This window comes from Anomaloglossus baeobatrachus, chromosome 1 (assembly GCF_048569485.1).
Source record: "Anomaloglossus baeobatrachus isolate aAnoBae1 chromosome 1, aAnoBae1.hap1, whole genome shotgun sequence".
Lineage (NCBI taxonomy): Eukaryota > Metazoa > Chordata > Amphibia > Anura > Aromobatidae > Anomaloglossus > Anomaloglossus baeobatrachus.
The window spans coordinates 859,698,774-859,725,413 of record NC_134353.1 but is presented as its reverse complement, the minus strand read 5'-3'; the positions used below and the strand labels follow the sequence as shown (position 1 = coordinate 859,725,413).

General features: G+C 45.4%; 1 protein-coding gene across 1 annotated transcript in view; it reads left to right on the top strand.

The window, feature by feature from the left end:
* Positions 1–26,640, top strand: part of DMGDH (dimethylglycine dehydrogenase) — a 129,087-nt gene that overhangs the window by 19,170 nt on the left and 83,277 nt on the right. Inside the window, exons 5-6 of the mRNA XM_075325700.1 lie at positions 3,807–3,971; positions 23,687–23,891. Of these exons, the coding sequence (XP_075181815.1) occupies positions 3,807–3,971; positions 23,687–23,891 (370 nt within the window). The remainder of the gene's footprint in view (positions 1–3,806; positions 3,972–23,686; positions 23,892–26,640) is intronic.

The window sequence follows — 26,640 nt, the reverse complement described above, 5'->3', positions numbered from 1 at the left end:
TGTCTTTCTATCTCTGTCACTTTCCCTGTCTGTCTCTTTCCATGCCTGTCTCTTTCCCTCTGTCTGTCTCTTTGTCTGTCTCTTACCCTGTCTGTGTCTGCCTCTTTCCCTGGCTGCATTGTGACATGCCAACATTCCATATAAGGGCGTGGCTGCGCATTCTTCTGAAGTTCTGGCTGCACTGTGGCTCCCAGCTCCATTCGCTTTAATGGAGGCAGGTTTTTTGGCGAATAACTGTAAAGTGCGGGATTAAAATTTCCCCTCAAAACATAGCCTATGACGCTCTCGGGGTCCAGACGTGTGAGTGTGCAAACGTTTGTGGCTGTAGCTGCGACGGTGCAGATGCCAATCCCGGACATACACACACACACACACACACACACACACACACACACACACACACACACACACATTCTGCTTTATATATTAGATATATATATTTTACATTGGCCTATCCTTAGGCTAGGTCATCAATGTCTGCTTCACTGAACCCCCACTGATCAGCTGTTTATGGACTCGACGGCGACAGCAGGCAGGTGGAAATGCTCAGCTCAGGCGCTGCTCTGTCTTCTGATAGTGGCCGCTGCCGGGTACTGCACATTCATATCCATAGGAGACTGATGTGCAGTACTCAGCCGTGACCACAGAACGTGGAGCAGCGCCGGAGCTGAGCATTTCTGGCTGCCCGCTGCCGCCGTCAGGAATGAGAACTGCTGATCGGTGGGAGTGGCTGATCTAAGGATAGGCCATCAATGTAAAAGTAGTGGAAAACTACTTTTAAGGATGAAAAATGGATGGTTTTGCATACACTCATCTGAACCCTGCCTTCAGGTAAGTCCACATGGGACATAAATACTTAGAATTTTACATGCACACTTGCATATGTCACAGCAGCAGTGGAATCTGCCATAGATCAAACCAGTAGTGGAAACATTGACCGTTTCGGTCAACGGTGTAATATGTATGGGAAGCCTGGAAAATTTATCACCAGGAAAATATCGAAACCAGTCGTATCGTACAACATGTTAAATTCTGGACTGACGATCAAAGTATTGTCTTCCGCAGCTAAGTTGCCACCAGATATGTTTCGTGACCGCTCTCTCATATAGAATACAGGAACACTCTGCCAAACCATCGCTCCTGTCTATGGGAGCATCAGCCAAGATGGCAGCCGTTTGAACAATCGGTCGAGTCATCATATGGCCATCAGCCATCTAATTTGTATGGCATTATAGTGAAATAACCTGCAGTATTCTAATAGTGGGACTGCACATATTTTTGCACGCTTTGGGACTTCACCACTACAGATATAACCCTAGTGTTATTTTCCCTGAATACACACAGTTAGGTCCTAAGAGAGACAACCTTCAGGTAAGACCTGAACCATGCAAGAAGTAAACAAGGTCAGTACATCAATCAAGAAGACATAAAGGCTTGTGTGCACTGCTATGGCTGGAATACAAAAGCAAACCCAAATATAAGATAAGGAAGCACACCGCAAGCATTAAAGGGACGGTGTCATCACAAAATCACCCATTGTTTACATTAAGTTTTCATGTCTCGTGTTTTTTTTTGTTTTGGTTTTTTTAAATTTTTGGCAATTGTTTTTACGGTATATACTATCGCCTGTATTAAAAAAATGTTAGTCATTTCCACAGTGGCTAATGGGGCTATTTTAGACTCCTCCCGTCTTGTATTTCTTGTCTTTTCAGGAACAGTTTACACACAGTTTACATCAAAGTAAAGCCAGTTTATTTCTGAGTAAATTGTCCATATCTAATTGATTTCCTCTCATGGCCTTAAAAGGAATTTGTCACCAAGTTTTTACCACCTAATCTGAGAGCAGCATAACGTAGGGGCAGAAATTCTGATTTCAGTGATGTGTCACTTACCGGGCTGCTTTGTGTAGTTTTGATAAAATCACAGTTTAATCAGCAGTAGATTTTCATTATAGGAGTACTTGGGATGCTACAGGTAGTCCACCATAGTCATGAGCTCTGTAGGGGTAAGTTCACACAGTGCGTTTTCCGCGGCATTTTTGCCTCAAAACTGCATGACTTTGCTTCCCCAGCAAAGTCTGAGTTTTTTCATTTTTGCTGTCCGCACACAACTTTTTTTTTTTTTTTAAAGCTGCGTTTTTGAGCTTAAAAAAAAATGGACATGTCAATTCTTTCCTGCGTTTTTCTGCGTTTTCCCCCCATGCAATGCATTGGAAAAACACAGCAAAACGCAGAGATCAAAAGCACAGCAAAACGCAGCCAAAAATGCACCAAATCGCGGCAAAAACGCGTGCGTTTTTTGCCACTTTTTTTGCCGCGGGTGCGTTTTTGTGCATTTTTTAGCGGCCAAAACCGCAGCGTCAAACGCAGTGTGTGCACATAGCCTATAAGTGCTAGATCTGCAGCAGAGAAAACAGTGATTTTATCAAAATGACAGCAAACAGCTCAGTAAGTGACACATCGCTGGAATCAGGGTCTCTGTATCTACATTATGCTTGTTACTGGTGTGTCACGGGTGACAGATAGTCATGTGGTTTCTGGCCATCAATGGTCACCGCGTCTGGCTGCGCAAAATCATCCCTAACTTTCCATTGTTCCTGCTGGCAGTATTCCCTTAGTATTTATATACCCCATCCTTTCTTTGGACTCTGCTGGTGATATTTTCAGTTCCTTCGAGGTTGCAAGCAGGTGGTTTGTACTCCTCTGTGGTATCATTGCTGAAAGCTCTGCTGAACTTCTACCTGAGTCATCTAATGATAAGTAGTTTCTGCTGTATGGCCTTGTGTCTTCTATAGTTATTTACTGGGGTTGATGAAGAGCTCATCCCACCCGTTCCCTATTTAAGGTCCAGCACTAGGGATACCTAGGGTCAGGTATCCGACTCGGCGCATATGTGCGCTATCTAGGGTGTTGAGGGACCCCAGAGACCAGCAGTAGGTTTCTCTTCCTCTCCATAGACATTGCCTCTCCCTTGTTCATAGAAGCGCCATCTTCTGGCATTGTACCAAACTCCTCCAGCGGCCCTGATGCCGGGTGGTTTGCTGGGTAATAAAAGCTGTGTATTAAGTCCGAAATTCATGGAGTCACGCCAATATTGGGCATGGCCACCATGAATTTCTAGTAAAGATAAAAAAAAAAACACAACACAGGGAAAAATATTTTTATTAGAAATAAAACACAATACAATTAGTGACTCCATCGTTATTGAACTAAAGAAACCCCCCCCCCCCCTCCCTCCGCTGCACTCTTGGGTCGGCCTCAGCACTGGACTTATATGATCAGATGATGCCATCAGGTGACCGCATCAGCTGATCACCGGCAGGTCCAGTACCGATCAGACGTGCCCCGGGAGTCTGTAGACAGGTGAATATATTATTTTTTTCTTCTTCTACTTTTCACTTTTGGTTTCGCTTAGCAATGAATGTACAGGCCTAGAGAAGCTGCTGCACATGCGCTACTAAGCGAAAGTGCATGTCACACGGGAGGAGGAACACAGGATTCTTCCTCCTCCTAATACTCAGACAACATTGCTCACAGCAGTGACCTGGGAGTCAGAAATGCTTACAGGGGTCTTCCCCATGCTGCTCTCATGTAATTTGACCACTGTTATACATTTGTGACATTTTTGAGCTTTCTCCAGACCGCCGGGGGTGGCGCCAGAAAATGGCTCGAGTTTCCCATAGACTAACATTGGGCTCGGTGCTCGGGTCGAGCACCCGAGCATTTCAAAATACTCGACCCGAGCATGGAGCACCCGAGCATTTTAGTGCTCACTCATCTCTAATCATTGCCTTTCTATATTTACAGGCTGTTGGCTTCCATCAACCAGGAAGTGTCAGAATTGCTTCAACACCGACCCGTGTGGATGAACTAAAATACCAGATGACAAGGGCCCGATGGCATCCGAATCCTCAATATCTCATTGGACCCGAAAAAGTGCAAGAACTGTTTCCGCTACTGAATATGGAAAAGGTAATCGGTCATCTTCTGTCTGTTCTAAACATTGGGTTATATTGCAGAATCCAGATGTTGGGTCTTTCCAAGCATCAGTTCTGGGATGGAGCTCACCTGATTATTTGTGGAAACCCTGTATAGTAGAGGTGGCTGGAAATACACGTGGCCACCTCCTGCTAAAGTCTATAGGAATTTGGAGACAACTGAGCCGGCAAATTCTTTAGACGTTAACAAAATATGGGTAAACCCATGGGTGTCCAGCTATTTTTGTCCTCATAGCATTGCTGGACAGCTAGTCAATGGTTGTGATTGTGTCATCGGATTACATCGGCATTTGTGGAAACTGACACCCAGCAGATGACAAGCAAGAAAATACAACAACTGCATTAGGGGAACCAGCTTTTATAGAGGGGGTGAGTGATGGAGGCCCCAAGAGAGACCTTAAAGCCCTCTCCATACTTCACTTCTCTCTAATTTACGGCAGCACAATCCTTATCAGTGCCAGTGGTGTAGATGACTTGTTATGCCTCTGAAACATGAGCCAGGGTCATGTTTGCATGAAATTGAGAAATTCTCAGTGCTGGAGATACTTTTTGCTCAGGCTCAAAAATGAGCACCCTTAAAGGACAACCTCTTTTGTAAACCCAGGAGTGCCTAATGGGGGATCTAAAATGGATATTCTAAACAGGATAACACCTTTACTGCGGCATCTAGTGCAGAATCCATGCTGAAATCATACTGAAATCTATGTCCTGTTTTTGTAAAATCCTTTTTTATATTCAAATTCATATCTAACAAAGGATTAACCCAATTATCTCTAACCATACTGGAAATAAAATAATAAATTCTCACATAAAAGGTATAAAATAGAAAAGTATCTGATGAGTTGGGAGCACAAAGAAGGTCATGTCAGGACTTCTGATGTGGGGGAAGAATGGCCTGAGCATGTGTGTACACAGCGCCGCCATGTCCTTCATCTCTGCAGATTACTGGGCAGCGCTAATCATGTATATTCAGGTGGCCTTGTACTCTGCAAGAATCGTTTTGTAATAGTCAGTCACACTTGTCTGTAGTCTCAGGAACACATTAGCACACTGTGCATTGTCACCAGCACTTCAATTACTTGTCTGTAACTTAATTTTTACAGCTGTAGATATAAAAATTTTCCCTGTCTGGCACATGCTCCAAAATGTAATGTGCTGTGTGTAATTTGTGCACATTAATGTGCTATGTCTAATATGTATGTATCCGTGTACTATGCGTAATATGTATGTATCCGTGTGCTATGCGTAAAAGGTATGTATCCGTGTGCTATGCGTAAAAGGTATGTATCCGTGTGCTATGCGTAAAAGGTATGTATCCGTGTGCTATGCGTAAAAGGTATGTATCCGTGTGCTATGCGTAAAAGGTATGTATCCGTGTGCTATGCGTAATAGGTATGTATCTGTGTGCTATGCGTAAAAGGTATGTATCCGTGTGCTATGCGTAAAAGGTATGTATCCGTGTGCTATGCGTAAAAGGTATGTATCCGTGTGCTATGCGTAAAAGGTATGTATCCGTGTGCTATGCGTAAAAGGTATGTATCCGTGTGCTATGCGTAAAAGGTATGTATCCGTGTGCTATGCGTAATAGGTATGTATCTGTGTGCTATGCGTAAAAGGTATGTATCCGTGTGCTATGCGTAAAAGGTATGTATCCGTGTGCTATGAGTAATAGGTATGTATCCGTGTGCTATGAGTAATAGGTATGTATCCCTGTGCTATGCGTAACAGGTATGTATCTGTGTGCGAGGTGTGCCGTCCCCGTGCCAGCAGCCGGCGCTGCTCTGATCCGGATCTACGGTACAGCTCGAGGGGTTCTGCCGGACCCGGGGGTCGCGCGGACACTCCGACTAAAAGGGGACGTAGTTGTACGGGGATGGTAGTAAACTGTCTGTGATGCCAGCCACGGTGTGTGGTGAGATGTGGTACCACCACCGCTGCTGTTGTTGGACACCCGGGGCGATGGGATGGCAGCTTGTTGTTAACACCTCCGTGGGTAAGGATGGTGGCCCCGGGATCCGGTGACTTGGTGCAGGGGATGGTGATGGCAGGGACCGGTTCGCCTGGTCAGACCAGGAAGTCTCACCTTACTCACGATTAAAGAAGTCAGGCAAGTCCATTGGTTAACCAAAGTGATGGTGGCCAGCCGCCGCGGCCGGGTGTATTCTGGTCCCCCACCCGGGCTGGTGGTCTGTATCTCTTCCCTCTGCACTGTGCTGTAGTGTTGTGGACTTCCCGGTCTGGAACTCGGGAGTCTGCTCCCGTTAATACTGTTGGGAACCGTGCCCGCTGACGCTGACCCGTGGGATCTACAGGCTCTGACGGATGCCCTATCCCTCTCTGTGGGTGGTTGTCTCTTTTCGGGACTTGGATTGGGACAGGACCTATGATCCTGCCCTCAATCGGTTGAGTAGCTAGGCCGTTGGTTCCGGTCCTGGCTTCAGGGTCCGAGTACCCCCCTCTGTGCACGGTTTGTGGTCGGGTCTCCGGTGTCGGTACCGGCGGGCTCCAACCCTGTCCCGGTCCACCTTGGATCTGCCGAGCCGTCTTCCCATCTCCTGCTAGCTACGGGCCCACCGTCTGCCACCTAGGCAACATGTCCGGGCTCTGACCCTGACACCTGTCAGTTCAGCCTCAGGCCTGAAGCAGAGGCCTGGACTTCACTCCACTCAACTCCACTGCCTACTCCTTCCTCCTAACTCCAAAATCTGCTTTCTCCTGCCCTGGGCTCTCCAGACCCCTAGGTGGGCGTTCCCTTCTGTCTGGTCCCGCCCACTGGTGTGCCTGTCTTTCCCTGGGGGAGGTGACTAGGGTTTTCTGGTTGGCTGTGTGTAACCTAGGTGAGGGAAGGTGTTATGCGGGGGCCTATGTGTGACTACCTGCAGTGTCAGGGCGTCGCGCTATGCGTAATTGGTATGTATCTGCGCTATGCGTAATAGGTATGTATCCATGTGTTTTTGTGTAATAGGTATGTATGTATCCATGTGTTTTTGTGTAATATGTATATAGCTATGTGTAACATAATACTATATCATTTATTAACTTATATGGTACCCAGAGTTGTATCTAGGCTTTCCAACACCCAGGGCAAGAATTCAGTTTGGTGCCCCCCCTCCCCCCCAAGCTATTTGGGTGGTCATCATGTGACCAGTCACTCATATATGATTTGCACACTAAGTCACGTGAGGACGAGCTTCTCTTAATAATTCTCTCAATGTTCAATGAGAAACGTATGAAGAAAAGCCAGTTGTCACATGCAAGTATGAAAATCGCATATGAGTGGAGTGGCCATGTGGTGACCAGCGAGCAGAGCTGAATTGTGACAGTGGGTATATTACGCGCTGTTAGAACTGAGGATACTAATTTACTCATAGAAAAATCCCCAATTGTGAAAATATTTAATTTTTATTCAAGTAGAAAACTAACACCAATATGTGCACATAGATATACAATTCAATTGTCTTCTGCCAATTAAATGGCAACCCCTGATCTTGAATATCAAGACCAGGGTTTACAATGAACAAATAAGACAAATTGATACAATTTAAAATACATAACCAAAGTGCTGGTTCACAACAGGACAATAACTATAACCAAACTTAACTTGGTATCTCCTAATGAGGCTATGCTGGCACAGCGTGCTTATCTGTAGTCCCAATCAAGGATAAACATCCAGGAGTATCCACATGACGTTTGGCAGATTAGTCCTTTAGTCAGTATAGTGAACCGCCCACTATATCATAATCAAGACGTCTCCACCTCGACGCGTTTCCCCACGCTGGAACACGTGGTTCATCAGGAGGCTGGGAAAATAGGTATGATCTTATCAGCTTTATAACAAACATACATAGACCACCAAACATAGATTTAACAACACATGCACAAGGTACAAAATGACAACAGCAATAGATAGATAACTCACTTGTCAGATAGTATAGTTTAAGGTATGCAGGTCCATGGCGCCAGATAGCAGATCAGCAGCACTGCAGTAAACACTGTCTTGATAACATGCTCCCGTCCTCCAGGCGTCATGGAGCTGCATACATCACACCACCTTTAATAGCCCTACATTGATTAGACAGCTGTGGGGAATCCCTGACTTCCCCCACACAGCGTCACTTCAGCAGTAGCTGCGCAGGCGCCAGCCCATATCACTAATGCGCATGCCTGAGCAGCATGGCATAGAGGGAGGAAACCTCCTCACATCGCGCCGAGCAGGGCCCCTCCTCCCCATGAGCTCACGCGGTCACATGATCGGAGGTAGGCGTACACCCAGCAAGGAAGCCCTCATGCTGCTAGGTAACGCCCTCCTCGTGACTCACATAGTTACATGATCGGGAATACAGGACGTAACCGCAGTAAGATAATAAGGGATTCATTCTATCATAACTTAGAATTAGTATAGATGCAATTATAGAATAGTCATAATCGCCCCAGATTGGGTGCACCGCAGCCACGATAAAATAGAGGAATACAGTGAAACCACAGCATCTATGATAACATAAGGGCCACAAAAAAGGCAGCATATACATATGGCAATTTAATCATATGGTAAGGATCATTACATAGTACATATGTCTGACTATTATACTATATTATGCACATATAGTCAGTTAGTCCCCGGTCCATACTGACCAGGTACACATCATAAGCATGTAATTGGTAGATCCAATACTGGCAAAAGACCAGATACCGTAACAATTCACATATACCAAATCAATTCATTGACTCAGATTGTCAGAAACTACCCAACACTTGAGAAAAAATACTTCAAATAGCTCCATTAATATGGAAAATCCCCAAAAGGGGATATAGGCTCCCAGAAACATGTCACCTATTGTCTACGCTACAGGGACCTATCAAAATGTACACGTTATGTGGGGAGGAAGCAATTAAAAGAGAGCTGCTCATTGAGCCCCCCCGGAGTAAGTGATCTTAGTCTGAAAATCCAAGCCGATTCCCTTTGCAACAAAACTCTGTCAAAATCCCCACCTCTCAGACTGTGTTTGACAAGCTCCAATGCTGAAAAACAAACGAGTTTTGTGTCGCCTTGGTGTACACTATTCATGTGTCGAGCAATCGGGGTATCGCGTTTATTTCGTATATCCGACAAGTGCTCTCCCACGCGCCTCCGAAACTCACGCACGGTTTTCCCCACGTAGTCAAGAGGACACGTGCAGGTAGCCCTGTACACAACACCCGATGTCTTGCAGTTAAAGAAATCCCGCAGATAGAAAACCTTTCCATTTGATGAACTTTTCACCATTTTACACCGCTCCATCGAATCGCAAAAACTACAGTTACCGCATCGATACATACCTACCACTTGTCTATCTAACCAAGTGCCCTCTGGGCGTGGCCCCTGATACATACTGTGCACAAGTTTATCCCCTATAGACCGACCTCTCCTGTATGTAATACATGGTGCCTTCGGGATAAACTTGGCCAGACCAGGGTCCGCCCTTAGCACATTCCAATGTTTTTTAATTACTCCAAAGACACGTTCAGCCTGAAGATCGTAAGTACCGATAATGCGTAAGGTGTTCTCATCCTCTTTTCTATTTCTTGGCCTCATCAAAGAGTGTCTATTGGTATTCCTAGCAAAGGCATAGGATTGCTGCAGGACCTGTCTAGGGTACCCTCTATCCAGGAACCTCCCAAACATGTCCGACGCTTGCATCCTAAACTCTGATTCCCTGGAGCAGTTCCTGCGGATACGCAGAAACTGCCCTTTGGGAATCCCTCTCCTAAGAGGAAGGGGATGATGACTCTCCCACTTTAACAAGGAATTGGTTGCCGTCGGTTTCCTATAGGTAGCAGTCTGTATCTTGCCATTCTCATCCTTTGATATAGTCAAATCAAGGAAGGTAATACAGTTCTGATCACAGGTATAAGTAAACCTTAAACCCAAGGCATTGTTATTAAGAGACCCAACAAACAGCTCAAAATCATATATCGACCCAGTCCAGAGGATGAGGATATCATCAATGTACCGGACCCAAAGTCTGATACATTGATGAAACTCCCCATCCTCCCCCCCAAAAACCACCGTTTCCTCCCACCAGCCCAGGAATAAATTTGCATAACTGGGGGCACAAGGGCTCCCCATTGCTGTACCCCTGAGCTGGTGGAAGTACTTGGTGTTAAACAAAAAATAATTATGGCGAAGAGTGAAGGACAACAGCTCTATAATAAGAGCGTTATGCCTTGTACACTCAATGGATCTTGTTTTCAAGAAAAAATTAACTGCCTGGATCCCTAAATCATGGGGAATAGAACTGTACAACGCCGCGACATCAATGGAGGCCAGGATTGTATCTGGCCCCACACTGATGTCCTCCAAAATTTGAAGAAGGTGCGGGGTATCTCGTACATAGGAAGGTAAAGATGTAACAAAAGGCCTAAGTACCCTATCAATATAAATACCGACATTCTGAGACAATGAATCAATTCCTGCTACAATTGGTCTGCCTTTTAAGGGGTCTAGGCCCTTATGCACCTTTGGTAAGGCATAAAAAACAGGTATAACAGGGAAGTGCGGAGTCAAAAATTCCAATTCATTGGATGATATTAGATTATTTTGCTTGGCACAGTCCAGAATGGATAAAAGAATATCAGTAAATATTTTGGTTGGATCAGAGGGAATCTGTTCATAGGTGTTCCGATCCCCAAGAAGGGTCTGGCACATACTTAGATACCTAGAATGGTTCAAAATGACAAGGTTCCCCCCTTTATCGGATTTCTTGATCACCAAGTTGGTATTTTTTGATAAAGAATCCAGGGCCTTCAATTCTTCTCTAGTCAAATTATAATTATAATCTTTGTGGCCTTGATATCCTTGCGGAATCTTTACAAGATCATCTTGCACCAATTTCAAAAAAATATCTACACTAGTACAATTCTGTACTGGGGGGGGATCTTTTACTCGGTCTTTTTAAAGTAGTAAAAGGTCCCTCTCCTCTCCTTTTTGAGCCATCCTTCAACAAATCTGTTAGAGTTTGGAAACATTCGTAATCCTCCTCTGCAATGCCGAGGGCTTTACGCTGTTCCTGGCTATTATGTTCAAAGAACAATTTCCATCTCAGCCTCCTTCCAAACAATTCAAGGTCTCTGATCCAACCAAAACAATCAAAATGATTCGAGGGTATAAAGTTAAGGCCCTTAGACAAAACCGCATAATCAGAATTAGTAAGTGAATAATCGGATAAATTTAATATCCTCCCCTGGCCTGATGTGCTCTTGTATGCGGGTACATTCCCCCTGTTTGTCTCTGCTCCAAAAAAGACCCAGAGGGACCAGAAGATGAAAAATGCGGTGGTCCCTGATGCCCAAAATGTCCCCCTCTCCTCTTTCGCTGTTTTTTTGGGGGGATCCATGTATGTGGTCCACGCCCAGTGACCTCTGAGGGAATACTACCAGTCGTTATAGGTCTTTCTGAATCGGAGGTGTCTATATCTGATGAAGACACCGCAGATTGTTGCCTACTCGTGTGTTGAGGTAGGTAAGCCTTATCTTCCTTAAATTCTGCAAGGTCTCGTATAAACTGTGTGTGCTTTCTTTCTTTCAAATTACTTTGAAAGCGCTCAATAGACGTCTGTAACAGATTTTCACGTCTAGCAAAATCAGGGTCACTTTTAAGACGCAAAATATTATCTATTCCCGTATTTAAAACCCCTGTAGACTCTGCAAAGATTTTTTTCTCCTCCTCTAATAACAAATTCATCAGCCTCAGGGAGGAAGCAATGGACTCCTTTCGCCAGAGACCAAGGAATTGTTCAGAAGATGTTCTTGGAGATGGAACAATATTAATTCTCAAACCCCTTGGCACTATCTGATGCTTAATGTAATTTTCGAGTCCCTTTATTTCCCACCAGGACCGGATATTATTTTTATAATTGGCCAACAATTCCTTAAAGGATTCTTTTAGGTTAATTCCACTACTCCCTATATAGGGTTCATTAGTGGAAAACACCTGATTCGCCTCCTCCACCCAAACTGAGGTATTAATAGGCCCTATAAGAAAGCCTGCCATGCCAGGGAAATAAGTATCAAATTTAAATACCTCTAGGGTCCAGGGGATATTACTCTGATTTACTCATAGAAAAATCCCCAATTGTGAAAATATTTAATTTTTATTCAAGTAGAAAAATAACACCAATATGTGCACATAGATATACAATTCAATTGTTTTCTGCCAATTAAATGGCAACCCCTGATCTTGAATATCAAGACCAGGGTTTACAATGAACAAATAAGACAAATTGATACAATTTAAAATACATAACCAAAGTGCTGGTTCACAACAGGACAATAACTATAACCAAACTTAACTTGGTATCTCCTAATGAGGCTATGCTGGCACAGCGTGCTTATCTGTAGTCCCAATCAAGGATAAACATCCAGGAGTATCCACATGACGTTTGGAAGATTAGTCCTTTAGTCAGTATAGTGAACCGCCAACTATATCATAATCAAGACGTCTCCACCTCGACGCGTTTCCCCACGCTGGAACACGTGGTTCATCAGGAGGCTGGGAAAATAGGTATGATCTTATCAGCTTTATAACAAACATACATAGACCACCAAACATAGATTTAACAACACATGCACAAGGTACAAAATGACAACAGCAATAGATAGATAACTCACTTGTCAGATAGTATAGTTTAAGGTATGCAGGTCCATGGCGCCAGATAGCAGATCAGCAGCACTGCAGTAAACACTGTCTTGATAACATGCTCCCGTCCTCCAGGCGTCATGGAGCTGCATACATCACACCACCTTTAATAGCCCTACATTGATTAGACAGCTGTGGGGAATCCCTGACTTCCCCCACACAGCGTCACTTTAGCAGTAGCTGCGCAGGCGCCAGCCCATATCACTAATGCGCATGCCTGAGCAGCATGGCATAGAGGGAGGAGGAGGCGAATCAGGTGTTTTCCACTAATGAACCCTATATAGGGAGTAGTGGAATTAACCTAAAAGAATCCTTTAAGGAATTGTTGGCCAATTATAAAAATAATATCCGGTCCTGGTGGGAAATAAAGGGACTCGAAAATTACATTAAGCATCAGATAGTGCCAAGGGGTTTGAGAATTAATATTGTTCCATCTCCAAGAACATCTTCTGAACAATTCCTTGGTCTCTGGCGAAAGGAGTCCATTGCTTCCTCCCTGAGGCTGATGAATTTGTTATTAGAGGAGGAGAAAAAAATCTTTGCAGAGTCTACAGGGGTTTTAAATACGGGAATAGATAATATTTTGCGTCTTAAAAGTGACCCTGATTTTGCTAGACGTGAAAATCTGTTACAGACGTCTATTGAGCGCTTTCAAAGTAATTTGAAAGAAAGAAAGCACACACAGTTTATACGAGACCTTGCAGAATTTAAGGAAGATAAGGCTTACCTACCTCAACACACAAGTAGGCAACAATCTGCGGTGTCTTCATCAGATATAGACACCTCCGATTCAGAAAGACCTATAACGACTGGTAGTATTCCCACAGAGGTCACTGGGCGTGGACCACATACATGGATCCCCCCAAAAAAACAGCGAAAGAGGAGAGGGGGACATTTTGGGCATCAGGGACCACCGCATTTTTCATCTTCTGGTCCCTCTGGGTCTTTTTTGGAGCAGAGACAAACAGGGGGAATGTACCTGCATACAAGAGCACATCAGGCCAGGGGAGGATATTAAATTTATCCGATTATTCACTTACTAATTCTGATTATGCGGTTTTGTCTAAGGGCCTTAACTTTATACCCTCGAATCATTTTGATTGTTTTGGTTGGATCAGAGACCTTGAATTGTTTGGAAGGAGGCTGAGATGGAAATTGTTCTTTGAACATAATAGCCAGGAACAGCGTAAAGCCCTCGGCATTGCAGAGGAGGATTACGAATGTTTCCAAACTCTAACAGATTTGTTGAAGGATGGCTCAAAAAGGAGAGGAGAGGGACCTTTTACTACTTTAAAAAGACCGAGTAAAAGATCCCCCCCCAGTACAGAATTGTACTAGTGTAGATATTTTTTTGAAATTGGTGCAAGATGATCTTGTAAAGATTCCGCAAGGATATCAAGGCCACAAAGATTATAATTATAATTTGACTAGAGAAGAATTGAAGGCCCTGGATTCTTTATCAAAAAATACCAACTTGGTGATCAAGAAATCCGATAAAGGGGGAGAACCTTGTCATTTTGAACCATTCTAGGTATCTAAGTATGTGCCAGACCCTTCTTGGGGATCGGAACACCTATGAACAGATTCCCTCTGATCCAACCAAAATATTTACTGATATTCTTTTATCCATTCTGGACTGTGCCAAGCAAAATAATCTAATATCATCCAATGAATTGGAATTTTTGACTCCGCACTTCCCTGTTATACCTGTTTTTTATGCCTTACCAAAGGTGCATAAGGGCCTAGACCCCTTAAAAGGCAGACCAATTGTAGCAGGAATTGATTCATTGTCTCAGAATGTCGGTATTTATATTGATAGGGTACTTAGGCCTTTTGTTACATCTTTACCTTCCTATGTACGAGATACCCCGCACCTTCTTCAAATTTTGGAGGACATCAGTGTGGGGCCAGATACAATCCTGGCCTCCATTGATGTCGCGGCGTTGTACAGTTCTATTCCCCATGATTTAGGGATCCAGGCAGTTAATTTTTTCTTGAAAACAAGATCCATTGAGTGTACAAGGCATAACGCTCTTATTATAGAGCTGTTGTCCTTCACTCTTCGCCATAATTATTTTTTGTTTAACACCAAGTACTTCCACCAGCTCAGGGGTACAGCAATGGGGAGCCCTTGTGCCCCCAGTTATGCAAATTTATTCCTGGGCTGGTGGGAGGAAACGGTGGTTTTTGGGGGGGAGGATGGGGAGTTTCATCAATGTATCGGACTTTGGGTCCGGTACATTGATGATATCCTCATCCTCTGGACTGGGTCGATATATGATTTTGAGCTGTTTGTTGGGTCTCTTAATAACAATGCCTTGGGTTTAAGGTTTACTTATACCTGTGATCAGAACTGTATTACCTTCCTTGATTTGACTATATCAAAGGATGAGAATGGCAAGATACAGACTGCTACCTATAGGAAACCGACGGCAACCAATTCCTTGTTAAAGTGGGAGAGTCATCATCCCCTTCCTCTTAGGAGAGGGATTCCCAAAGGGCAGTTTCTGCGTATCCGCAGGAACTGCTCCAGGGAATCAGAGTTTAGGATGCAAGCGTCGGACATGTTTGGGAGGTTCCTGGATAGAGGGTACCCTAGACAGGTCCTGCAGCAATCCTATGCCTTTGCTAGGAATACCAATAGACACTCTTTGATGAGGCCAAGAAATAGAAAAGAGGATGAGAACACCTTACGCATTATCGGTACTTACGATCTTCAGGCTGAACGTGTCTTTGGAGTAATTAAAAAACATTGGAATGTGCTAAGGGCGGACCCTGGTCTGGCCAAGTTTATCCCGAAGGCACCATGTATTACATACAGGAGAGGTCGGTCTATAGGGGATAAACTTGTGCACAGTATGTATCAGGGGCCACGCCCAGAGGGCACTTGGTTAGATAGACAAGTGGTAGGTATGTATCGATGCGGTAACTGTAGTTTTTGCGATTCGATGGAGCGGTGTAAAATGGTGAAAAGTTCATCAAATGGAAAGGTTTTCTATCTGCGGGATTTCTTTAACTGCAAGACATCGGGTGTTGTGTACAGGGCTACCTGCACGTGTCCTCTTGACTACGTGGGGAAAACCGTGCGTGAGTTTCGGAGGCGCGTGGGAGAGCACTTGTCGGATATACGAAATAAACGCGATACCCCGATTGCTCGACACATGAATAGTGTACACCAAGGCGACACAAAACTCGTTTGTTTTTCAGCATTGGAGCTTGTCAAACACAGTCTGAGAGGTGGGGATTTTGACAGAGTTTTGTTGCAAAGGGAATCGGCTTGGATTTTCAGACTAAGATCACTTACTCCGGGGGGGCTCAATGAGCAGCTCTCTTTTAATTGCTTCCTCCCCACATAACGTGTACATTTTGATAGGTCCCTGTAGCGTAGACAATAGGTGACATGTTTCTGGGAGCCTATATCCCCTTTTGGGGATTTTCCATATTAATGGAGCTATTTGAAGTATTTTTTCTCAAGTGTTGGGTAGTTTCTGACAATCTGAGTCAATGAATTGATTTGGTATATGTGAATTGTTACGGTATCTGGTCTTTTGCCAGTATTGGATCTACCAATTACATGCTTATGATGTGTACCTGGTCAGTATGGACCGGGGACTAACTGACTATATGTGCATAATATAGTATAATAGTCAGACATATGTACTATGTAATGATCCTTACCATATGATTAAATTGCCATATGTATATGCTGCCTTTTTTGTGGCCCTTATGTTATCATAGATGCTGTGGTTTCACTGTATTCCTCTATTTTATCGTGGCTGCGGTGCACCCAATCTGGGGCGATTATGACTATTCTATAATTGCATCTATACTAATTCTAAGTTATGATAGAATGAATCCCTTATTATCTTACTGCGGTTACGTCCTGTATTCCCGATCATGTAACTATGTGAGTCACGAGGAGGGCGTTACCTAGCAGCATGAGGGCTTCCTTGCTGGGTGTACGCCTACCTCCGATCATGTGACCGCGTGAGCTCATGGGGAGGAGGGGCCCTGCTCGGCGCGATGTGAGGAGGTTTCCTCCCTCTATGCCATGCTGCTCAGGCATGCGCATTAGTGATATGGGCTGGCGCCTGCGCAGCTACTGCTGAAGTGACGCTGTGTGGGGGAAGTCAGGGATTCCCCACAGCTGTCTAATCAATGTAGGGCTATTAAAGGTGGTGTGATGTATGCAGCTCCATGACGCCTGGAGGACGGGAGCATGTTATCAAGACAGTGTTTACTGCAGTGCTGCTGATCTGCTATCTGGCGCCATGGACCTGCATACCTTAAACTATACTATCTGACAAGTGAGTTATCTATCTATTGCTGTTGTCATTTTGTACCTTGTGCATGTGTTGTTAAATCTATGTTTGGTGGTCTATGTATGTTTGTTATAAAGCTGATAAGATCATACCTATTTTCCCAGCCTCCTGATGAACCACGTGTTCCAGCGTGGGGAAACGCGTCGAGGTGGAGACGTCTTGATTATGATATAGTGGGCGGTTCACTATACTGACTAAAGGACTAATCTGCCAAACGTCATGTGGATACTCCTGGATGTTTATCCTTGATTGGGACTACAGATAAGCACGCTGTGCCAGCATAGCCTCATTAGGAGATACCAAGTTAAGTTTGGTTATAGTTATTGTCCTGTTGTGAACCAGCACTTTGGTTATGTATTTTAAATTGTATCAATTTGTCTTATTTGTTCATTGTAAACCCTGGTCTTGATATTCAAGATCAGGGGTTGCCATTTAATTGGCAGAAGACAATTGAATTGTATATCTATGTGCACATATTGGTGTTAGTTTTCTACTTGAATAAAAATTAAATATTTTCACAATTGGGGATTTTTCTATGAGTAAATCAGAGTAATATCCCCTGGACCCTAGAGGTATTTAAATTTGATAGAACTGAGGATACTACACTACTTAATTTTGTAATTAAAGGGATTGTCCAGATTAGAGATGAAAATCTGCAGTGACTCTATTCGTGAGTTCAGGCTTCTGAATTCTCACAACGCATGCTCTGCACACTTTTAGGATTCTCCGGTGCCAGTGACGAGAATGGGCGATCATGTGAGCACAAGTATGAGATTTGTAGACTTCTGGCCACATTCTGGTTTGATGTGTCCGGCCTCAGTCAATTAATTTTCATTGAGCATGCCTGTTCAGCCCGTGACCACATCTATGTAAGGCTAGTTTCACACTTGCGTTGGACAGCTTCCGTAGCATTGCGTTGTGTGACGGATGCAACGGATGCGTTGCATATAGTGGCACAACGGATGCTACGGATCGTACAAAACAACGGAAAGCTTTTTTTTTTTTTTAATTTATTTATTTTTTTTTCTTCTTTACAGTTTTACCGGCAGCAGACTATTGTGAACGATCAGCTGATCGCTCTCAATAGCCGTTGGCCGGTCGCTCAGCTGAGCGCTGTCACTTGCCGGCGGCCGGGCATGCCGGTGGGCGGGCACTCAGCTGAGAGCTCTTACTTGCCTGCGGCCGGGTATGCCGGCGGGCGGGCACTCAGCTGAGGGCTGTTACTTGCCGGCGGCCGGGCATGCCGGCGGCCGGGCACTCAGCTGAGGGCTGTTACTTGCCGGCGGCCGGGCATGCCGGCGGGCGGACGCTCAGCTAAGCACTCTCACTTGCCGGCGGCCGGGCATGCCGGCAAGCGGGCGCTCAGCTGAACGTTCGGCCACCGCGAGACAAAATAAAGTTTGTGATTTAAAAACAAAAAAAAAAAAAAGAGCATGCGCAGTGAAATCCTGAGGATTCCGCTGCTCAAAAAAAGTTACAAGCTGCGTTCCTCCCGCTGGGCGGAAGCAACGGAGCATCGCCCAGCGGAAGCAACGCAGGTCCTTTTGGCACAATCAGTCATCCATACAAGTCTATGGGAAACAGCGGAATCCGTTAACGGATTCCGCTGTTTTCCAAAAGGGCGGATTGTAACGGAAGGAAAACAACGCAAGTGTGAAAGTACCCTAAATCGCATACTTGCAGCTTCGTAACCTCCCACCGCCAGCACCAGAGCATCCTGACAGCGTGCAGTGTGCACACTGTGAGAATTCAGAAGTCTGCAGTCACAGAGTGACACATGGAGTGACTGCAGACTCATCACAAACTTGGACAACCCCTTTAATGCTCCTAACAACATAAATAAAAACATAGTAACCCTTAACTTCTCAGACGGCACAAGACTTTATTAAAGAGATTGTCCACTACTTTAACACTGAAGGCCTTTCCTTAGGATAGATCACTAATGTCTGATTGGTCAGGATCCGGCACCTGGCACCCCCACCAATCGCCTGTTCTAGGTGCCGTGCAGATGGTGGCAGGTGCCCGGAAGTGCTCAGTTCTGGATCTGCTCCATCTTCTGATAGTGGCAGCAGTCTCCTATTAAAATCAATGAGGTGGATGGTGAGTACCCGGCCTGCGGACACCATCAGAGGACAGAGCAGATCCAGAAATAAGCATTTCCGGCTACCTGCACCATAATCAGCTGATCAGTGGGGGTCCCAATGCGCAAGTGGGACCAAGGCCTAATGATGGGACCTAGTATCACAAATAAACATTTACATTCAGTTACCTTTTATAGATGATGTTGTCTGAGTCGTTTTTTTCTATTCACCTTGTCCTGACGCCATGATGACTTTTCACATTCACATGTCATCCCTGAAGATTTCCATCTTCTCCGGTCTTCTGCAGCACATCCCATCACGATGCCCCTAAAATAGCAGAATGATTATAATACTTCTAATTAAAAATATCTGCCCTACACTGTGCCCCAGAATAAATAATGGCCCCTCACAGTATTCTCTGCACAAAATATGACCCACACTGTCCCTTTTATGGTACATGCCCTCCACAGTCCTCTCACTGTATCACCTGTAAGGTTGCACCCCGCAACCTGGGGGGTTCCACTCGCTTGCAGCGGTGCAGGGTAGCTTAGGCATACACAGGCAATACAGTCTTTCTAAAAAATGCAGCAGTTTATTAGTAACCAACATAAACTGCCCTTCCAAAACACAATGAAGCCTCTCCTGGCTTAAAGGAAAAGGTAAAAACATAGCACAACCACATACCGTGGGATTCCAGTCCAATACAGTCTCTATTGGAAGTGTGGCGCCTGTACACACTGGCTCCTGCCAGGGAACAACACTTGCTGTGGCTCCTTCCAAGAACCCAGAGACACTCTGTAGACTCCTGTCTGTCTCCACTCCAGGAGAGCTTTGGTCCAGTAGCCACAGCACTAACCAGCCTGGCTTGCACACTACTTCCAGTCTAAACCCAGACTGAATTCCAGAACCCTGTGTTCAGCCTCCAACAGGCTGATACACCCAGAGCTCCCTGCTCTGCTCTCACACACTCTGCAGAACACACACAGAGTCTCCTAAATCAGACTGGACACACCCACAGGTGGAGGTCTGTGATTCCCCGACCTGCACAGCACACAGGCATTATTAAAGGGAACCTGACCCTTATATGCAGAAACAAGCCCTTGTGGAACTACAAGTCCCATAGCAACCTCTTAAGTTTAATATCGCAGCGACCTTCTCCACTGCGACATATAGCGACCATTTACCACATTGGTTGTCGCTATCTCACACACCCTATACTGCCCAGTCTTTATACTGTGCCCTCTCATCCCACCCCTTCCTCGCTATGGCCTCACACTGTCCTCCAATTCTGCCCCCTCTCCATACCACGTCCCTCTACTACCCAGTCTCTATTCTGTGCCCCCTCACATTTTTCTCATCCCTTATTGTCTTCTTCACTACCTCCTGCGTGTCCATATAGTTTTCCACCTCACTCCCCATCCTGCTGACTTGCTCCTCATACCATGTCACTCTTTATTCTGTGTCCTCAAAATTTCTTTCCATTTGCTCCCCATACAATGTCTGTATACGTCACCCCTCCCTCTCCCCATACATCACCCCTCACCCTCCCTCTCCCCATACATCACCCCTCACCCTCCCTCTCCCCATACATCATCCCTCTTCATTTCTCTCCCCATACATCATCCCTCTTCATTTCTCTCCCCATACATCACCCCTCATCATTTCTCTCCCCATACATCACCCCTCATCATTTCTCTCCCCATACATCACCCCTCACCCTCCCTCTCCTCATACATCACCCCTCATCATTTCTCTCCCCATACATCACCCCTCATCCTCCCTCTCCCAATACATCACCGCTCATCATTTCTCTCCCCATACATCACCTCTCATCATTTCTCTCCCCATACATCACCCCTCATCATTCCTCTCCCCATATATCACCCCTCATCCTCCCTCTCCTCATACATCACCCCTCATCATTTCTCTCCCCATACATCACCTCTCATCATTTCTCTACCCATACTGTGCCCAAAGATGCTTCCCCCTCCCCCAACCTCTCTTTCCACCATACTGTGTCAAAAGATCGTTCCCCCTCACCCCTACTGTGTCTATAGATACTGCTCCCTTCCCATCCTCTCTCCTCCATACTGTCTTTAGATACTGCCCCCTCTCCAACCTCTATCCCCTCATAATGTGTCTACTGATAGTTTCCTCTCCCCACCCTCTGTTCCCCCATTCCTTGTGCATGGATACCTCCCCCCTCACCCCATAATGTTCCTCTGTCCGTGTCTTCAGCTCCACACTGGAGCACTGATCAGCGCTCTCTTCCGCCTCTGCGCTGCCCTGACTTCCGGGTCAGCAGTGTGATCAGCTGACCTGATCACATGACAGCCGTCGCTCTGACCCGGAAGTCAGCGGCGGCGTCACGGCTCCAATTTTCCTCGCGTCTGACAGATACAAGGACAAATGAGCAGTGGGAGCCGCGCTGCAGCTTCTATGAGACTGCAGAGCGGCAAACTCAGCCCCCAGGGAGAATTTCACAGCGCCGAATCAGGCAGCCCGACAGCACCCCCACTCACAGTTGCGCGGGAGCAAATGCCCCGCCAACCCCCCCCTAGATACGCTTCTGATGGTACCATTAATTCCATAGTGCTTACATACTTCAGAGATATGTGTATCCAAGTGTTGTGTAATATGGATGTATCCATGTGTTCTATGTACATATATATATAGCGCCATTAATTCCATAGCGCTTTATCACTGTCTCCTTAGGAGCTCACAATTATATCTGTATATCTGTGGAATATGTGTATTCATGTGATATGTGTATTATCTAAAATCAGAATTATATTATCTAAAATTGTTCAGATGCTGTGTTTTGAGATAATGGTATCAGTGGATTTTGGAGGAATGGGTAATATACAAAAGGGACTTGTACTTCTCTTTTTCTAGATAGATCACCTTCTGGTCCTGCCTCACAAAAATGTGATTCAAGCCTTACATTATTTTTTTGCCCCCAAAAATGCGCTAGGGCTTATTTTTGGGGGAGGGTTTATTTTCTGGAAAGCATGGGTTGAGGGTAAGTCTACCCCCCCCCCCCCCCAAAAAAAAAAGCAGGCATTCCCCAGGACAAAAATAGCAACAAAAAGAGGAGCTAAAAACTCCCCCAAAAATGTATTATAAAATGTACTCACAGCAAAAAAGGGGCAACCAGTCCAGTTAGCCCAGGCCAACACATCTAATGCACAAACAGGATGCAGACAAGCCTCTCAACATGATGGACACTTCACAGGTGCAAGGTAAACTGCACACCAGTGGCGCGCATAGGGCACTGTTCACACTTGTATGTGCATGGTGTCCAGCCAGCAACCTATTACCACGCCCTTACTATTAGATTAGGCGGGTTACCCGGACACTACTCACTGCAGCACGTAAGGGACAGAAATTCCACTATGCACGGCCGTATTAAGAGGCCCGGCTGCACCCCGCATAGTCAAAGTGCAAAAAATACATATAAAATATATGTGAGGTATTAGTTTGTAAATTGGCCAATGTACGTAAGCCCACAATCCTCATCACGGATCCTCACGCTTGCGGGTCCCTACACTGATAAATATCAAAAATAGCAACAAAAAGAGGAGCTAAAAACTCCCCCAAAAATGTATTATAAAATGTACTCACAGCAAAAAAGGGGCAACCAGTCCAGTTAGCCCAGGCCAACACATCTAATGCACAAACAGGATGCAGACAAGCCTCTCAACATGATGGACACTTCACAGGTGCAAGGTAAACTGCACACCAGTGGTGAGGATTATGGGCTTACGTACATTGGCCAATTTACAAACTAATCCCTCACATATATTTTATATGTATTTTTTGCACTTTGACTATGCGGGGTGCAGCCGGGCCTCTTAATACGGCCGTGCATAGTGGAATTTCTGTCCCTTTACGTGCTGCAGTGAGTAGTGTCCGGGTAACCCGCCTAATCTAATAGTAAGGGCGTGGTAATAGGTTGCTGGCTGGACACCATGCGCATACAAGTGTGAACAGTGCCCTATGCGCGCCACTGGTGTGCAGTTTACCTTGCACCTGTGAAGTGTCCATCATGTTGAGAGGCTTGTCTGCATCCTGTTTGTGCATTAGATGTGTTGGCCTGGGCTAACTGGACTGACTGCCCCTTTTTTTGCTGTGAGTACATCCCCCAGGACAATCATACTTACCAGTCCTCAGACATTTGTGTCACACCTAGGTCCTCCTGCAATCCAGCAGGTCCTTGTGTGCTCAACAGCGGTCCTCTCCTGCTTATGCACACACACACACACACACACACACACACGCATCCTATGGTATCGTACTGCTTGAAACGTGAGGACCTGCGATGAAATGCATTGAGGACCTGCGGTGGAACGTATCGATGCATTCCACCTCAGGTCCTCAATTGTCAAATTCTATGAATGGTGTGCAGTGACCCATTCAGCACTACAAGTGACTTGAACATCAGATACCAAGCCGAAGTCATCAAGCAGTGTCTACACAAACCATCATTGAACTGTGATTTAGACGTTCATCAACACGTGTTCCATTGATCTCACTTTTTTTTTTTTATACTTTTGTTCTGTATTTATCAGGTTTCAGATTTATTCAACATTTAATACTTCCTCTTTTACAGGTTCTTGCTGGATTGTATAATCCTGGAGATGGTCATATTGATCCTTATTCTCTAACTATGGCCCTTGCATCTGGGGCCAGGAAATATGGTGCACAGTTATACTTTCCAGCACAAGTCACTAACTTAGAACCTCGACCTGATGGGACTTGGAATGTGGAGACGCCTCATGGGACAATTCATGCAAAAAGGATTGTCAATGCTACAGGTACATAATGTATATTGTATATCCAACCTAAACCAAACCTACCTGTCGAAGTCATAGCTTGTCATGTAATCTGTGATTGTATATTTATCCTTTTGAACCAACTAAGTCTGTTGGCTTACGCAGCAGTAGCACCCACATACAATTGCTGGAAGAGTCAGTGCAAATAGGGTCTTCTCCTAAAACACTGTCAGCAATGGTGCTGTAAGGGTCGATTCACCTGGTGTGGTTGTGAGAGTCACAACCACTGTAATGGTATAAAATACGGCTGCAGCAGAACCCACGTGGAGATGCCGTTCAAATTTGTAGAGAAAACTGTTAATAGACCGTGCCGCCGTAGAAAAGAGGATCCATGTAGAAGGAATGATTTTATTTGTCTACGAGTTTTAAAGCCTTATAACTTCTTCCTCAGGACAAATCATATACCAAGGAATAATCTGAAGAAGAAGCCATAAGGCTTTGAAACGCATAGACAAATTTGAACTGTGCTATTTTAGTAATATCAATAAACTAAGTGTTGTATCAACAGTAGATTATCACTACAGGGCTACTTGTCTTGTGTCATATAATCCTCCTGCTCTGTATAACCCCCACCAATGATAGGCAGATTTCTGTCAATGCACAATGTACACAGAAAGCTGCCAATCAGTGGGGTGGGTGGGATTATATAGAGTTCCGCATTCAGGGAACTGGTAAATTTGCAGAGAACCGGGATTTTATCAAAACTTGACCCATCAGCCCAGTAAGTGACACATTACTGGAATTTGGGTCTCTGCCCCTATATCATGCTGCATGTATTGAAAATTTAATGTTCTGTTGTGGAAAATGAGACCTCTGAAAAGACGTCTGTAAAGAACAGGAAGTTTGAGACCTAAGTTACCCCAGCTATGGAAGATTACTTTTTTTTTTTTTTTTTTTTCTTTTGTTAAGGTCAGTTTCTAATAGTACGATTTTTGTATAAGTATAGAATAGTAAGATGGAAATGGGAAAGATATTTTGTGTGCACAAAAGGGCCATAGAGGAAGACATCATACAGTTACTGGGAGACGCCATTTCTCTCCCCCATCTAATAACTGAGCAAAAGTTTTTCCTTCCAGAAGGTTGTCAGAAGCGTATAGAAGATTTTCTAACTCTCCTGAGAATCGAAAAAGGCATCTTGTTTTATCTGAACCCTCAAAAATGTTCTAGGAGAGTTGAAAAGCATGCCCAAGAATCTTAAAGTGAACCTGTCACCAGATTTGGTGACTATAAGCTGCGGCCACCACCAGTGAGCTCTTATATACAACATTCCAGAACACTGTATATAAGAGCCCAGACCACTCTGTAGAACATAAAAAACACCTTTATTATACTCCCCTAGGGGGCAGTCCGGTCCAATGGGTGTCGTTACTCTGGGTCTGGCACCTCCTCTCTGCCGTGATAGCAGTCCTCCTTCTGAGGTCCGTGTGCATGACGCATTCTATGTCATCCACACAGGCCGGCATTGCGGTCCTGCTCAGGCGCACTTTGATTTGCCCTGCCCTACCCGGGGTGTAGGGTGTGGTGGTATCATGACCTGTGACCCCTGGCTTGCCCAGGGCGTCACACACACACAACACTCTCAATTAGCAGCTCCCGACTGGGTTAGGGCTTGGTGCCATTAATACTATGTATAGCCGTATAGCCACCACTGGTGATGGCATCTTCCTCCCCCTAATCTGACCTAACCTGGGGATGGAGTCTAGTTAGTGGGAGCAGCCTGTGAACGAAGGTTAGAGAGTCGAGAAGGAGCAGTGGAGGAGCGAAGACCTGTGGTCTGGAGCTGGTGCAGCTCAATCCAGGCACAAGTCAGAATAGGGTCCCAGAACCTACGGGAAATGCACCATACTCCCGTGGCCTTGTTCTACATATGACATATTGAAGTGGAAGGACTTTGCCGCAGAACGGGGACTGGTGCCTAGACTAGAGGAGAAGAACCAACGTGCTCATCTAGTAAAACCAGAGGCTAAGGACACATCTGGTACCAAAGCAAACGCCGCACACGAATCCGCTGGAAGGTGACCACATAGGGCCAAGGGATAGAGCTTCAAGCCACCCGACAGGGTCCGCGGACACCGCCTCAGGGCACTGTGTGTATAGGCGCGGGACAGGCGGGTGAGAGGTCAGCACATTAAGATGACCAGGGAAGGAACACTAGAAAGGTGCACCAGTCTTGACCTCCGAACTACCCGGGATCGACTAAAGCCCATCACAGTGAAACCCTGCTCTCTAAAGGCGGTCACTTATTAGTCGTGTTACCTTGGAACCTGCAACAGTGAATTAAAACCTTGAGACTGCATCCCTCTGTCGCTCTGTTATTCGCCTGCACCTCCGGACTTGCACCCCCACCATCACCTAATACTACTCCCAACTGCTCTGGGAGCCAGCTCTACCTGTGGAGAGCTATATTAACCAAGCTGCATCACCATCTGCCCCAGAGGTCCCATCCCGCAGCGTCGGCTATCTCTGGCCGAATACCACAGCTGGTGTCACAAACTATTACCCCCTTTTTTACAAACACCACCGGGGTCACGGAATCTGGCCTTGCCACCACCGCAGCGTACCAAAAATGGAACCACGGCCCAGTAACGAGTGCCCCACGGCCCCGTGTGGGCGTGTCATATATTATTCACTTTCAGTTTTACAGGGGTCTTCTGGGACTCACCTGTTGATCACTTATCTGTAAGACTGGTCATATATGAGGTTGGTGGGTGTCTGATATCCGGCATCCCTG